At 41.7% G+C, this 17261-nt stretch overlaps 1 protein-coding gene across 4 annotated transcripts in view; it reads right to left on the bottom strand.

Annotated features, from left to right (window-relative positions):
- Nucleotides 1-17261, bottom strand: part of TNRC6B (trinucleotide repeat containing adaptor 6B) — a 234991-nt gene that overhangs the window by 60617 nt on the left and 157113 nt on the right. For all 4 annotated transcript variants that reach the window (XM_054582413.1, XM_054582412.1, XM_054582416.1 and 1 more), the window contains 4 exons: nt 13034-13055; nt 7720-8061; nt 3114-5459; nt 871-1029 (listed from right to left, as the gene is read on the bottom strand). In XM_054582413.1, coding sequence (XP_054438388.1) covers nt 871-1029; nt 3114-5459; nt 7720-8061; nt 13034-13055 — 2869 coding nt within the window. The remainder of the gene's footprint in view (nt 1-870; nt 1030-3113; nt 5460-7719; nt 8062-13033; nt 13056-17261) is intronic.

Raw genomic sequence — 17261 nt, 5'->3', positions numbered from 1 at the left:
TAAGATCATAATCCTTTATGTAGCACTATAAGAGTCCTAAATATCATACAATAAATGACAACTTTTGGAATTTTTTTATTCTTGTTCAAATTTTGAGCATTCAGTATGACCACCTTTTTAAGTCAAGACAATTCCTTAAGTCTACAATGCAGTAGAAAAGATATGTTGGAATACTTTTTAGGAAAACTACAAACAAGTGAAAACGGGCATTTGAAATTGAAATTTTCAACTGAGGAACATCTACTGAGACATTCCAAAGCACCAGTTTACAAAGTTTTGCAAATTACCGTGACTACACATTGCCAGCTGGATCAAGTATAGCTTAGTTTAGATTTTCAATGACTAAGAATTTAAGTATGATGTGTTTTGTTTAAAAAAATTCAAATGAAGAAGTCTTTGTTAGGTTCAAGAAACTACACATTCCTGTGTGAGTGGATGTATGGGAAGAGAGACAAAGGCAAAAGGAAGAAACAGAAAGATGAAGTCACGGGGCAGCAGAGGCTATGTCCCACCTTAATAACCAGGAGACGCTCTAAATTATGTTAACAAAAGAGCAGAAATGCAAAATAGATGTGGACAGCAATATTTCAGTTACTGGTTAAGAAAAGTAACACATAAACATTTCAATTCTGGCTAGATACTACACCTAACTTAAAATATCATCAACAAAATTCACTTGTGACTTTCAGTTCACTGTAAACATTTTAACATTTGCCAATTCAAGTCACCACTGTTTGCTACTAACCATTTATTACGAGGTTCAAAGTCTCAAATCTCATTGTAACAACAGTTTAAATGCTAAACAGCCCCCTAAAAAGTCTGACCCTCAAATTAAAAGAAAGTCCCTCAAAAGTAACAGTGTATACTTACTAGATTTCATGGCATTTGGAGTGTTGGAAGGTGCATTCCCCCAGCCTGTGGTCGATGCTCCTGTGTCTTCCATTTCGCCCCACCCAGGGCTGCTTTCATTTGGCTCACCCCAAGCTGAAGTACCATTGTCAGGAGCAGGTGGTGTGCTTTTGCTCCAAACTGTAAAGACAAGAAATGTGTCTCTAAGAAAGATGTGTTAAATGGAACACAGTAATATCCAGTGGGGGTGAAGGAGAAAGGAACAAGCATGCTGAAAAATGTAAGTTCCACCTTCAAGGAGGGCATTTGGCAGCATCACTTTTGGCCCAGTAATTCCACCACCAGGAATACCAGTTATAAAAGTAGATGAAATTACATATACAACAATGCCCACTGCATCACTGTTGAAAACCATTTGGAAGCAACCTAAATGTCTATCAAAAAGGGACTGATTAAAACAATTGTGGATCACCCATAAAATAAATACTATATATGAAGCAATTAAAAAACAAAAATTGTACATGGTAATAGGGAAAGTTTTTACGTATAATGAAAAAGCAAGGCGAAGAAGTGTACATACCATATTTTGCCACGCATAACGCACCCCCATGTATAATGTGCACCCATGTTGTCGTGCACACTCTACATGGAATTATATAGTTGTTATACCCATGTATAATGCACTCTTACTTTTCTCTAAAAAATTTGAGCAAAAAAGTGTGCATTATACATGGCAAAATACAGTACTATGCTCCCTTCTGTGTAAAATGATTAAAGGACAGATGTATTTTGATATAGGCATGAACAAAATGTTTGAGTAAGACACAGAATCCCAAGAGATTACCTGAGGGGAGAGACCCTAGGGGCTGAGTCTTTTATTTATCACCTTTTGCTATTCTGTTCAGTTTGAAGGTTTTTACTATACAGTCATCCTTCGGTATGGGCGGCGGGGGGGGGGGGGGGGGGGTGGCGGAGAGACTGGTTCCAGGACCAAAATTCATGGATGCACTAGCTCTTTATGTAGAATGTAGTAGTGTTTGTATATAACCTATGCACATCCTCCAGTATTCTTTAAATCATTTTTAGATTAGTTACAATACCTAAATACAATATAAATACTACATAAATAATTGTTATATTGTATTGTTCAAGGAATAATGACAAGAAAAAAAGCTTGTACATGTTCAGTACAGACGCAACCATCATATAGGCCTAACTGTATAGTATGTAATAATGTAATTCTGGATTTTTGTTTTTCCCCAAATATTTCTGATCAGTGGTTGGTTGAATCTGTGGGTGGGGAATAAGCAGATCTAGAGGGCTGACTACATGGATAAAGTTGTGTGTGTTTTTTTTTTAATGGGTTAGCAGGTTTTATTCTAGATAAGGAATTAATGAACAATCTTCATTTCTTTCCTCATTCTTTTCGGAATTTGAGGAAAAAAACCAAACCAGTTAAAACCAATCATTTTGTAAGTGGCTGTAACTGGATCCACTGAACACTAGGCTTACTTTGGGGAGAGGAAATTGAGTATCATGATTAATTTTAACTAAGAAAAACACTTGAGTGGTGTGTCTCCTTAGTTTGTTGAACTATATGCTTTAGGGGGGCATTCAAGTTGATAATGCCAAACCAAAAATGGTATTACCAGCGCTACTTTTAATATACTAGGTTTGGTGTTTCCTATTAGAATAAGGTGGAAAGAAATGTAAACTCAGGACAGATTATCATTAGATAACAATCTCATACAAAGTACTCTACTTTCAAAGGCGATCGTTAAAATTATCTGGAGAGTGACCAAAACCTTCCAGGTCCTAGCTCTGCTTCAGACTTCTGAGGGCCTCTGCAAGAGCCACACACACTCCTTCCCTTCAATGGGGAAAGAGAACAGGGAGGAGGTGGCCGTGGGTAGAACCAGAATGGAAATCAGGTCTACTCCTGCTACTATTTTAATTCTTTATTTTTAAATCTAGAGCATAGTTTGTTTAGCAAGATACAAGTCTTTTGGGTTCTGCAGACCAATACAACTACAAAAAATAATCTTGGGAGACTAACACAGGGATACCATCTTTTCCTATTGCCAAGAAAGAACATTAAAAAATACCACCAGGATCTGTTATCACTACCATTTTATAAAAGCAGAGTTTCTTTAATGCAGGAAAGATTCCCAGAACACAAAGTTGAGTAAATGCAGCTTAATAAAAATGCCTTGGTTTAGGATTTGTTTTCTTCATCAAAACCTGCAAGAAAAACCACTGCCTACCTGATGCTGATTTACTGGTCATCGGGGTAGGCAGGTTTGGTTCTCGAGGTGCTGGGCCCCCTTGGGAATTCTTATCCCACAGATTCACATTCTTGTAGTTGTAACTGTTGGGGTCTCCCCATGCTGAAGTGCCATCATCAATGTCCATTTTCCGACTAATTGACTGTGGGGATGGTTCTTCCCAACCACTGGGTTCCTCATCCTTAGAGGGTACTGGCTGTGGCCCACTGCTCCAGTTGGAATTGGAAGGTCGTCCGTTGCCTGGAGGTGGTGGGGGTGGGCCGCCCCATGAACCAGAAGCCTCTGGTTGTGGTGGTGGTGGCTGCTGTGGCTGCTGCTGCTGTTGGTGCTGTTTATTCCAGGAACTGGGCTGTCTGCCCGTCTCAGTCCATGCTGGAGACCTTTTGCAATCTTCCCAACCACCTTTAGAAGCGAGGCTTGCATTCCCACTGTTCCCCCAAGTTCCAATTTCATTCTGCCCTCCTTCGCCCCAGCCAGACACAGGTTTACTTGCAGAACTTTCCCAATTGCTGTTTTTTGCTTGATCAACTTCTTCTCCCCAACCATTCTTTCCAGAAGTCCATCCTTGATTGGGCTGGCGCCCACCTCCCCACCCCTGATCCTTGCTGGAATTCTCATTCCAAGAAGAAGTCTTTTCTTCTGGTCGTCCTCCTCCCCAATTGGCAGAGTTGTTGTTCTTATAGTCATTCCAGCCTCCTGTGTTCTTGGGGTCTTTCCACTCTGTAGAGGCTGAGAGCTCCCCCCATCCAGACTTCATTTGATTGCTTTGGCTGGGTGCGTCTCCCCAGCCCCCTGAGTTCTTGGTCTGTGTGGCAGCGCTCTCCCACCCCTCAGTTCCTTTGTCAGATTTCCCCTCAGGCCTTGGCACCTCTTCAATATCCCACACTGTGTCCTGCTTAATTTGAGTTTGGCCCCAGCCAGTGTTTGAGAGCACCCGGGGGTCCAAATCAGTTCGGCTCAAAAGAGTCTGCAAGACAGCCTGACAATCAGGATGTGTGGGTCTATATGACCGACGGCCAGAATTATGACTGTCACTACTTCCTGCTTTGTGGTTGCTTCCAGTGCTTTGACCTCCAACTTCACTTCCTGTGGAGCTGGAAGATCTTCCCCAACAGGGAGCCTGGGCATTGCCTTGGTTTTCAGGGAGGGGGTGGCCCTTTTGATTGTCCCATGCTCCAGTGCTAGAATTTGGTTGGTTTGGACCACTCCATTCTCCAATTTTCAACTCATCAGACCCAGTCGGCTGTTTCCATTCTCCCTGAGAGACCCCAGATGTCATTTTGTTCCCTTCACCCCATTTGTTGTCATTAGAGTCCTGAGGGCCAAAGTTCCAGGACCCACCCGTAGACCTGTTATTATTGTCCCAAGAGTCATTTTTTGACCCAGTTGACTTCTGAGCAGAAGCTCCTTTCCAGGAGTCCTCTCTATCCTTTCCATTGTTCCCATTGTTTCCAGGATTGCTTTGTCCAGAGGCTGTGTCAGTTCCAGAAGGCCCCCTAGCTGCACCCCAAGATCCAACACTCCCAGTCTTTCGATCTCCAGTGCTTTGTGGAGGGGCATCAGTGCTCCTGGAGGCGTTCCCCAAGCCCATTCCAAAGGGCATTCCCTTATTCTCCATGGGGTTTGGTGAACTTAAGTTCAAGGAGTTAGTGTTTCCATTTTTTGGTCCATCAGTGTTATGAATTTGAGCCTGTTCTCTGCCAGAGACAACAAAATTGACACCCGCATTTTCCATCTTTGACTGCTGTTCCCTGGATGCCTGACCTACTGTGCTAACCTGCGCGCTGGAATTACTAGTATCTGTCTCCAATGCCCCCTTCCTAGAAGCTCCTTCTTGGACCAGCGCTGGCCAGGCAGATGGGTTGCTATTTGGGTTAAAGTTGCTGAAGCCAGAGCCAGGTCCAATTCTATCCTGACCACTCACATTCCTCCAGTTTCCTAGTCCATTGTTGCTCTCTGCAGTAGAGCTGGAAGTTTGAACAGATTTAGCCTTCGGGTCAGATTTCCAGACCCCAAGATTACATTCGTTCCCAGAACTTGCAGACTGGCACTGGCTCCCTTTTCCTTTGTTACTAGTGGTGCTTCCTGGCAGAGTGCTCTTCTCAGAGCCAGGGTTCGAGGCACTGTTGTTATCGGTGGTGTTTTCGGAAGAAGACTCAGTGTCTTTGCTGGCAATACAAGGCCACTCTTCCATGTCAGACCCGTCTACAATCACCTTGTCCCAGATGTGAATTGGGTTGGGGGAGGCGCCGTTGTTGGAGGAGGCTCCCGGGCCCCAAGTGGAATTTGCATAATTTGAAGCAGCAGCACCTCCAAGGGTTGACTCTGGGAAAGAGATTATCTTATCAATCACAGATACATATACACAATCTATTAACATCTCAAACTGAAACTGTCCCCAAGAGAACTCATCACATTTCCCCACAAACTAGCTTCTCCACCCAGTTGCCTGCCTTGGCTAACTCTATCACACCTGTGTTAGTCATTTCTTCTCTTTTGTCTTACTTGACAAAAATAAGGTTGCTAAGTCTAACTCCACAACATCTCTCGAAGCTATCCATTTGCCCTTCCTGCTAACAGAGAAGTGTCTTCTTGTAGTGAGACAACATCCTGCTTGCTCTATATCCCCAATCTACCTTAAATACTCCTGGCTGTTTTCTAAACACACCTTTCAGGGAGTTTTTTAAAGCACACCTTTCATTATAGCACTGCTGTATGAAACACCTTCAACAGTTCCCTATTGTACAAGAACAAAGCTAAACTCTTTGGTATGGAGTTTGATCAAGATATCCCACAACCTGGGACCAAAAACTTTTCTAGTCTTGTCTGCTAATTCCTATGCGGATGTCTACATTCCACACTACTTGATGTCCTACAACCTGTGCCTTCTTACCCAGGCATCCTTCCATATCAACACTTACTGCTTTTCACTCCTGAATTCATACAGTAAAATTTGCCCATTTTCCTAGTTAGTTCCAGTGCCATTGTTTCTCTCAAGTTTTTTTTTAAGCTTATCACCAGAACATAGTCTTTTCCTGTCTAGAGCCATTTCAATCAGTGCTAGAACGCTGTGTTCATGTCTCCCCTCTCTCGTGTGAGCGCTGTTTAGGCAGAGGCCCTATCTTGCTGAGTCTGAGTCCCAGCGTCCAGCACATCACTTGCTCAGTGAGCTTCGGCGGAATACGAGCACCTGCCCAGGTGGATGCTGGGGCAGACAAGCATGAATCAGTCTGTGTGCCCAAGGAGCTGAATTTGGTGAACTGGTTTGGCTCAGCACATGTTCTGGTGGGATTTACTATGTTTGGCAGAAAAAAAAAAAATGACATGATTTAAATCCGATTATTTCTTCTAAACTTACTCAGTTCCTTTATCCAAGCAGCTTATCAATATGAAGTTGAAAAAAATATTACATAAAACCATGCAAGAGTAAGAAAGCACAGAATCTAAAAATCCTGAGACTTAGAGGCCTCCTTGGTTTTAAGAATGTAAACAGGAGATTCTGGCTCATACTAGACCCATGTCGACATCCAGGCCTGGCAAGACTGGGTTGCAGAAATGTCTGACATGGCCGTCCCTCACATACTTCCTTTTATATCTGGTTACGAGGGGCCAGGAGGCCTTTCCCTGCTGGCTTTGGGCCTGGCCTGATGGGCACCACAGGGAAGTCTCGTGCATCATGGTTTCTCTGCACGAAGCCTAGATCACACCAGGCTTCTTTGCACCCTTACTCTGCACACGAGACAGTGAGAGAATTTTTCAGGCAATTCTATATTCAAACTTACGAGAACAAAGCAGCCTGCTGTTAACAACCACAATTCATTGTCCTTGCCAATGCTTAATGATGCTCCAACTCTGAATTTTAACACAGTCTCAAAAAAATATCTTAAGAGATAGTTGAAATCTGTTAATGAACTAAAAAAAGTCTTTGGAAGTTCTTAGCTGTTAACTGATTTAGTATTCACACACACTGGAAAAAATCTCAAAACTTCTGGTAGAACCCTGTAGCTAACAATCCTTGTATCTACATAGTTTTTAATAGTGCTCAAATTCAGGGCCTGCTAAAGAAACACTGTTTTTATAAAAGCTAATAAAAGACTGTAGATGATATTATTTGGTATCCTCCCAAGATTCCACAGAGTAATCTAAAAGACCATTATCTCTATCTGCTGAGCATTCTGGGAGCATGAACATGAGCATCTAAGATTCAGAACACACTCTTGCACAAGTCCCATTTCCAATCATACTTGAGGCATACACTTGTGGCAACAGCTGGAACTATGGAGGCTTGAATTTGTAATGCTGTTGTCTGAGAAGGGAAAAAAAGGCTCCAAAGAGTGATGACAAAGGAGTATGCTAGCCTCTTATGCCAAGAACACACACTCACTGGAGGCTAAAACCCTGTTTTGGAAGAGAAATGCTGATATACAATTCATACTGGGATTCTCTCCCATCTTCTGAATAACCTCAGCAGTCTATATAATTAATGTTTTTTGTGGACTTTACACCAGGCAATACAAAAGAAGTGCCATCCCTCTTCCCTCTCTAAAGCTGCCATGAATTCCAGTCACCAACTCCAGTTCCTCACCTGGCGCAGTCCCGCTCTCACTCTGCAGCAGCGTTCCTGTCACTTGTGCGTTGTTTGGGTTTGCTCCAGGTGCTGTGGAGGGAGGAGGCCCTGCCCCACCCCCAAGGAGCATGCAGGAGGGTGGAGGGGGCTGCCCACGTTTTAGTAACACTTTGTGGTCCTGCTGGCAACGGAATCGCGGCGGCACCTCCCGAGGCATGTAGCGGGCGGCGCTTGGCGGTTGTCCGTTCGGCACTGCCACCCTTTTGGCATTGTTGCCACCATTGACTGGTGGCGATGGAGAGCTGCCAATTGGGCTGGCGGCCGTTGGTTGGCTTAAACTTGGTTTCGTCACTTCGGGCACTGAAAGACAGAGATTGGGAAACAAACTCTGAAATCAAAGAATACATTTTTAAGAATGTTTACGTGGAACCAACTGCAATAAGACAACCACTCTTTCATCCTATTCTCGATGGACATGGTCTTTCCAAACTGCCTTCATGTTACTGAAGGTAGGGTGGAGGTAGTGGATGAGGGTGACAAGGATCAAAGACAGCAATAACAGGGAATTCCATTTCCTTGACTAAGAAGGAGAGGCAAGCAACCCTACTCACTCCCCTAAATCAATAGTGGAATTCCCTGAAGGGCTGTCTTGCAGGTCTAAGGGTACATAAGGTCCCCAGGCAAAGTCCTTGGTGAAGGTTCAAGGCCTGTCCCATCATCCACTTTCTTAAAGACCAACCTCTGAGAAACTTTTCTGGAAGTCCCTGGACTAGGAAGGCTCAGCACCCTTCACTTATGCTCCTGCAACACGCTGTTCATCTCTCTTTACCACTGAATTTACCATATTACATTGAAATTCTCCCTTTATAGGTTTCTCTCCCTTACCAGGCCATCTGTCCTGCAAAGGCTGAGACCCATCTTTCATCATTTTTAATTAAGGTCTGCAACAAGGAACCTCAATCTAGAGAGTCCCAAAGTCAACTTGTTGGTTCCCACAGCCATCTGAACTCAGAGACTCCTGCTTGGCACTGTGTGTAAATATTAGAAACATTATAAATCTTTTTGCTTTGCACATACCCCCTATTTTAAGTGTATCTTGCATTTATCCGAAACTATTTAAAATAAAAATTTCAAAATGTAGGTACTTTCCCTATTGACTTCAAAAGTAATTTAACGTTCTTGCTTACTTTTAAAAATGACAAAAGGAAGTGTGGGAATGTGCTGGACGACCATTAAGCTACTCTCTACAGGGCCCTCTGGCTCAACCCTACGGAGGCCGTTCTTCTGGACCTGCACCTCCCTTGTTTCGCCCTACCAAAACACTGCCGCCCCCTCTCAGAAAACTTGCCTAGCCAACAGAGGCTGGCAGTAATGCAGAAACAATCATTGGGCCTGGTAATTCGGATGGCTCTGAGGCCAAAATCTCTGATATCCAGAGTAATGTTAGGGTCAGCTCTGGTGGCAACACCATTCTGACTGCTGGAATGATGATGTGCCAGCATGTCGCGCAGTGAACAGGCTCCTTTATGAGGGAGATACATAATCAGAAATTAGGGGGCCTGCTCTGTACCCACCAAGCACTGGTGAGTACTCTGAGTAACAGGAAAAGTGAGAAGATATCTGATAAAACTTCAGGGCAACTCTTGGGTCGAATGGTAGCCCATCAGGAGACTGTGCTGGGCCTCCCAGTAAGGAAGTGAGGTCAGAGGACTCATAATCTGATGAGCAGAGGGAACACAGGACTTGAGAAAATAAACTGGTCATTGTCTGATTTAAAAAAAAATATTTTATTTATTTTTAGAGAGATGGGGAGAGGGAGGGAGAAAGAGGAGAGAAACACCGATGTGCGAGAGATACATTGATAGGTTTGCCTCTCGCACACCTCCAATTGGGACGTGGCCCAAAACCCAGGCAGGTACCCTGACAGGGAATTGAACTGGTGATCTTTTGTTCTGCAGGCTAGCACTCAATCCATTGAGCCACATCAGCCAGGGCCATTGTCTAATATTTTTAACACAGTAGACTCTGGGTGAGCTAAAAGAGGCAATGGATAAATAACTGATCCAAATTGATAAATAAAGATGGGTTACTTAATGATCCATTTTTCTATCTATGCCTGGAAGATTCTATACCACATGGCATTCTCAATCCCCTTTCCTCATCATGAGAATAAACAAGAAGCTGGCAAGGGCTGGGGGGATTCTTTACAAGTCATTTTTGGGATGGAAGGGGCTATGTTTCTGTGAGACTGTTCTTCTATAGAAGGGCTAGAGTCCTCACTCTAAGTTAAGTAGGTCTATTACATGCCTTGATTCATTTTCCTAAGCTAGAATAAGACACAGTAAGACCAGCCAACTGGACTGAGGTCTGAACCTGGTTCGACTGACTCTACGTCACTCACAGCACAACCGAAGAAATCTGGTGAGTACTACGCACTGGGCAAGATTCCCTGCTAACGCTCCTTGAGGCATTTTGCCACCATCACATCTGACATGGAGGGGATCATAAGTCATTCTTTACTCACCAAACCATTTATTTATTCTAAGGGCTGAATCTTTTCCCCTTCCCTGTTGCCTTAATTACCTTATACCATTCTCATCTCACAGTCTGAACTTCTAATTGCCTCCATTTCTGAAATATTTTAGCTTTGATAGCCATATATGATCTTTGTCCTGACGGCTCATCTAACACCACCGCTCCTAACCAGGTTCAAATCTTCATTACCTCTCATCTGGGAACCAACCCTTACCACATGTTGTTGATACTTCACATTCATTCTCTCTCTATGGAAGGCCAGTTCCATCTCTAACAAATGTGTCCCTACAAGGTGTGAGGGCTACTGCATGTAATTTAGTTTATAAATTATTTACTTGAGGAAAACCCCTCACCTCAAATATTAATAAATTAGACTAGACTCAAAAATGATCCCAACCACGAATACGCAATGACTGTAATGTGCCTTCTGGAAGAGGCTCAAAAGACAGAGCTGTGGCCAATGACTGCAATGGTCCATCACCCCAGGGGTGCTGACAGAAAGGTGCTGTCCCTCAGCTGTGTCCCGGGGGGCAGAGGTTATGAATTACTGCTTTGGACAATACTATCTAACTTTTGAAACTTATGTTGAGCTGGATATTTCTCCCTGTTGCTTTCACTCACCACTGTTACTTCTAGAATGAGAATATGTCTAAGTCTTTGAAGTCAGTTATTGATCCTCCCCAGGTGGGAAGCCTTGGTTCACATTTCCTGGTGAATCTGGCCCAAACGCCACATGGTCCACGGAGGTTTATCTGTTCTTTCCACGGTGAGGTGCCCATTTCAGGAACAGCATATCCCTTTCTAGAAACTGTATTTTTTCTAATGCGGCTAAAATCAGTTCAGTTTTTATATATCAATCATTTCATACTGATAATTTCCATTAAGACAACCATCACCTGAATAGCTTTTTTTTTTTAAAATCAGAAAAATTTTAGTTTATTAATTCTTATGTTACATTATAAATGGTGTTGTGAATGAAAATGAGATAAATCGAGCTGTAGTAAGGTGAATTGAACTAAAATAAGGTTCAGATAATTTTTTAACCTTTTCTCCTACATTATGAGACACACAATGGCATAATGGAGAGAGCACTGCTTTAGGTGTCAGCAGGTTTACGTTCTTATACACCAAGTATGCCAATAATCAGTACTGCCAACACACCTCTGGGTCTTATTCCTCATTTATTCATTCAAGATCTATTATACTCAATTACTACTGTGTGTCAGGCACCATGTTATAAAGAGAGAAGCTTGAACCAGGTGATCTCTAAAAGGTATTTTCTTCACTCTGACATTCTAAGGCAAAGGATCTTGGATTCTACCTTTTAGACATCTCTTCTCTTCACTTGGTTTCTTTCTTTTTTCGCTACTTCCACCATGTGAGGACAGGATCTTACCCTCTATTGTATACACTTCTGCAATAGCCTCTTAGCTTATCTTCCTGGTATCACAGCAGAAAAGACTAGGGAAGGAAGACAGGAGGGCCTAGCATATGGCATAAATCAATGATGCCACAGGACTGTAGGGTTCCCTAGTCTCATCCCATTTTGACCTTTAGCAGTACATGGGATTGCTAATACACCCCCCTCCCGGCCAGGACTGGCTGAGGAACAAGGAGCGTGTCGAGGACATCAGTGCCAGTGGCTGTGAAGCAGTGGGTACTGCCTTACATCTTCTTCCCTGTCAATTCATCTTCCATACCATACTCTCTGAGGTCTTTCTATTTAACATCCTTCAGTGGAGAGAACTGAGTCAAAATCAGTCTACATTTCCAGCAACTCCTGCCTCTCCACAGCCTAGTCTGCTTCAGTTGGTCTAAGCTCTGAGCCATGCTTCTAAATATGCATGTTCTTGCTGGCCTCCTGCTTCTCTTCTTTCTTTGCCTCCACTAACAATGGAAGTCCCCATTAAAGTCCCCTTCTGAGGCCAGTTTCAAACTTTCGACCATTTTTCTAACCACCTCCTACTGCTGAGTGTTAGTTACTTCTTCCTGTGTGCTACTCTTTGACAGTTTAATCTTTCAATCTGTTTAACCACATCAACAGGACCAGGAATTTCTCAGACCATACTGGCTACCATTTTAATATACTGAATATTTATCTGGCATTTACAAATTCCACCTCTCTAATCCTTACAAAATCCGTATGATGTAGGCATTGTTATCTGTACTTTATATACGTGGAAACTTAGCCAAGGAGAAGTTAACTTCTCTAGAGTCGCATTTATAATTCGGTAAACTGAATAGCTTTTTACCAAGGCTAAATTGCTATGTCCAAATTCTCCCTTTACACAGTCTACCTTTTAAATCCCAATCTTAATCCCTGTTAAATCTGATTACATCAATCCCTCAAACTCAATTCTAAGTCTAATATTCAATAAGGCTTCCACCCGAAGTGCTTTTTATTACTTGTTACTGGGCAGGAGGACCAACTGCAGTCCTTGCTTTCACAGGACTTCCAACTGAAATCCCTGTCCTCTTCTCTCCAGAATTTTCACTTAAAAGAAGTGATGGAAAGGTTTGAAAAGGTTCAGTTCAAAACCATGGTCCATATACTTTTAAAAGGTTTTATTTTTCTAATCTCTTAGCTTCCTAAAAAAAAATTAAGGCCACAACAAACACCATCATGAGCACTTTTTATTTGTCATTACTGCTCTTCAGTGACTGCAAACAACCAACCTTAATTACTCTACACTCACTCTCACTTATCAAATGGACTGCAGGCTGAGTCAGTAAGGGTGTAAAATCTAAACATAAAAGGTTCTGATAACTTCAAAGGAAAAAAAGTAAAACAATTTACCTTTGGTTTTTTGTTCCGTGACCTGCAAAATAAATGAACAGAGATGAGTAAATGAGATTTGCTAATTTGGTATTATAAGACTATTTTAATTCTGATAACTCAAGGAATTCTAGCTCTCAAATACACAGGCAAAGTTAAAATCTGGAAGACGACGGTGGGACATCCTTCTAAAGACAATGGCCATCATAACTTACATGACCATCCTTATGAAGTATACTAAAAATTAAAACAAAAAGCTTTCCACTCTCATTAAATGATGAGGTCCTTGTACCAGGAATGCTGTTTGCCATTTTGATTGTTATGACTACAGAGAAGCAAATGGATGTGGCCCAGAAACTAAATTAGCCAGAGAGACAAAAAGATTCCTGAGTATGGACTCAAACACTTGATCTCAAACCTAGAAAGCAAAAGTTCAGAGGCCCACCACGGGAGGCATCATAGGTCATAGTAGGAGAGCAGGATTCAGAACCAAGCTGTGCCACTTCCTGGCTGTGTGATCTGAGTTCTCTATTTATCTGCTGACTGGAGATAATAATAGCATCTCCCTGCAAAGGGCTGTTGTAAAGATTAAACAGGTATCCTATGCCAATGCTCAGTAAATGTTTGCTATTTTTAAAAATCTTCATCTGAGGATATTTTCATTAATTTTAGAGTGAGAAGGTAAAGAGAGAGAAAGAGAGGAAGAGAGAAACACTGATGTGAGAGTGAAACATCAACTGGTTGCCTTATCACATGCCCCGTCTGAGGATCAATCTTGCAACCGAGGTATGTGCCCTGATATGGGACTGAACCTGAAGCTTTTGGTGTACAAGATGACACTCTAACCAACTAAGCCACCTGGCCAGGGCAATGTTTGCTATTTTTATTAAAGTTTGTATAAAACAGCATGAAATAAGCAAAAGAGTGAAATATGTAAATTTTGCACAAATAAATGTTGCTTTGTTAAAAGTATTTCTCTATACAGTAACTAATGCATCTATGAAAGTGATTAACCTAAAAGGGTAGGCAGGCTGAATATAATAATGGGTTTTCAGAGACTTTGGAAATGATAATTAGGAGACACATGGAAAACTGTTTCTGCTAGTAAGAGGAGAAAAAAAAGGAGGGCACCTAATTATATCTGCTCTATGGGCATGTATCATGAAATATCCAAAAGAAAATACTAAAGAAAAAAAATGCTTCAGAATTCCAACAGGGGTTATATTATATATTACATTAATAAGATCATAGATATTTTGAACCCTTTTCATAACTGTCAATTTTCCAAAGCCTTTTTATTTTGGTCCTCTGACTTTTATAACAAAAATATTCCTATAGAAAAGAAGAGGTTTGATTATTTGTGACTAATAACATACTAAGTTACTGCTATGAGTATTCATAAAAACATGCTCATCTTTGGAGGGTTATGTCGTGTAGCTAATCAGCCCATTTCACAATGGATTCCAGCACACCAGTGTCCGACACTGAATCTGAATTAAGCAATCTACTTGTGTGACCTCCTGGAGTGTTTCTTACATTCTTGCATTAAAAGACAGGCTAATTCTACTGTATCGAATTTCTGGTAGGCAGTGTTTCCCAGTACTAATTGTTACAAAGCTCAATTCAACTGTGTACTTTTTGTACAACCCCACTTATCCAAGAATGAACAGATTTGTAATCACATACCAATTCCTTAAAGCAATTTAAGGTTTATACCACTGTAAATATTTCTTAGAATGCCATTATGAAGACCAGTATACAGAAAGTCAATGTCTTCCCCAATTGTAAGTGACAAACCCAAACAATGTCAATGTGCCTTATAATGTGGGTTCTGTTAAAAGAGCTGTCCCTCAGATGGCGAAAAGCTGGATGATCAAAGCATGTGTTCTGCCAACACTGAACAATGATCCTTGAGCAGCATCAGCCTAATGAATGTTAATGGAATCCTTCTCTGACACCTCTCTCATGAATGGAAATCTAACAGTTTACTCGGTGATGGCTCTAGAAAGAACAAACTGCCACAATCACTGAACACAATGGAAAAAGCTCATGTTTAATTTCTGTGTGGAAATAATTTAATTTCTGTTTAAATAAAAGTCAATTCTTTAAGAAAAGTACGTTGCCAGCACTCATTCTTGACCATTCACTTTTGAACAACATTTTTTGAGTGATTCACGCACCAGGCACTCACTATCCTAGTTACTGGAAATATAAACATTAACAAAACCTTGAGAAACTTACAATTAGTCTAATGAGGAAGACAGAAGCAAAGAGATGATTTTAAAGCAATGGGCTAAGCAGCAAGAAAGATGTGGAAGGACTAAGAAGCACCACAAATGTTTGCTGACTGACTGGCTGAAGGACTGCATAGTAGAACATCTGGCATATTCTATAGAATTCTTTGAATCATAGCACATTTTATGCCTCCTAGCTGAAGTGTCATCTCTACAATGAAGTTGAAAACCATTAAGACAATCACATGGTAAGCTTTGTTCTCTTCTTAAAACTGCTGAATCACAATTTCATTCAGAAATTTCACAATGGTTTAGTATGATAAAACAATACCAAAGATCATGTGCTGGTCTAGATCCTATGTCAGCCAATCTACAACATTTTTGAACAAAATGACTAGACTTTTATTGTTCATAATTAACCATTTGAAATTTTATTTATGGTGATTTCTCTTTTTAAAAATATATATTTTATTGATTATGCTACTACAGTTGTCCCACTTTTTTCCTCCCCTTTATCCCCTTCCCTGCTGTACTCCCCAACCAACACCCCTACCACCCCTGGCTTAGTTCATGTCCACGGGTTGTACATATAAGTTCTTTGGCTTCTCCATTTCCTATACTATTCTTAAGTTCCCCCCGTCTATTCTGTACCTACCAATTATGCTTCTAATTCCCTGTACCTTCCCCCTACTTCTCCTTCTCCCGCTCCCCCCGGTCTCTATTTCTTGTGATTCGGTTCCTGTTCTAGTTATTTGCTTAGTTTGTTTTTGTTTTCTTTAGGTTCAGTTGTTGATAGTTGTGAGTTCATTGTCATTTTACTATTCACAGTTTTTTATCTTCTTTTTCTTAGGTAAGTCCCTTTAACATTTCATATAATAAGGGCTTGGTGATGACGAACTGTTTTAACTTGACCTCATCTGGGAAGCACTTTATCTGACCTTCCATTCTAAATAATTGCTTTGCTGGATAGAGTAATCTTGGATATACTTGCCTCTCATGACTTTGAATACTTCTTGCCTGCAAGGTTTCTTTTGAGAAATCAGCTGATAGGCTTATGGGGAACTCCTTTGTAGGTAACTTGTCTCCTGTTCTCTTTCGGCTTTTAAAATTCTCTCCTTATCTTTAATCTCGGGTAACTTGATTATGATGTGCCTTGGTGTGTGCTTCCTTGGGTCCAAGTTCTTTGGAACTCTCTGAGCTTCCTAGATCTTCTGGAAGTCTATTTCCTTCCCCAGACTGGGGAAGTTCTCCTGCATTATTTTTTCAAATAAGCTTTCAATTTCTTGCTCTTCCACTTCTCCTTTTGGCACCCCTATGATTTGGATGTTGGGTCATTTAAAATTGTCGCAGAGGTTCCTAAGCCTCTCCTCATTTTTTTGAATTCTTGTTTCTTCATTCTATTCTGGTTGAGTGTTTATCTCTTCCTTCTGCTCCAAACTGTTGATTTGAGTCCCGGTTTCCTTCCCTTTACTGTTGGGTTCCCTGTATATTTTTCTTTATTTCACTTTGCATAGCCTTCATTTTTTCCTCCATTTTGCGACCATACTCCACCATTTCTGTGAACATCCTGATTACCAGTGTTTTGAACTGTGCATCTAATAGATTGGCTATCTTTTCATCGCTTAGTTCTATTTTTGGAGCTTTGATCTGTTCTTTCATTTGGGCCCTATTTCTTTTTCTCAGCGCACCTGTTACACTGGAAGGGGTGGAGCCATAGGTATTCACCAGGGCGGGGCAACCCAGGTCGCTGAGTTGTGATGCTGTGTGGGGGAGGGGTCCGAGAGTGAACAATGCTGCTTGCTTGGCTCTCCACAGGCTTTCAGTCACTTCCCCCACTACCCACAAGCAAATTGGGCCCTTCTGGTGCTGATTTCCAAGTGGGTGGGTTTGTGTATGTTCTGGAACCCTATGGGTCTCTCCAATGGACTCTCCTGTAAGGCTGGGAGTTTCTCCTGCTGCTGCATGCCCCACAGGTTTTTACAGCCAGAGGCTCTGAGGCTTTCTTTTCTCCTGGT

The sequence above is a fragment of the Pteronotus mesoamericanus genome, unplaced genomic scaffold (genome assembly GCF_021234165.1).
Source record: "Pteronotus mesoamericanus isolate MK-2021 breed Mesoamerican mustached bat unplaced genomic scaffold, CSHL_Meso_final contig_702, whole genome shotgun sequence".
NCBI lineage: Eukaryota > Metazoa > Chordata > Mammalia > Chiroptera > Mormoopidae > Pteronotus > Pteronotus mesoamericanus.
Note: the sequence above shows the minus strand (reverse complement) of the source record. Positions and strands in the feature narration are given on the sequence as shown.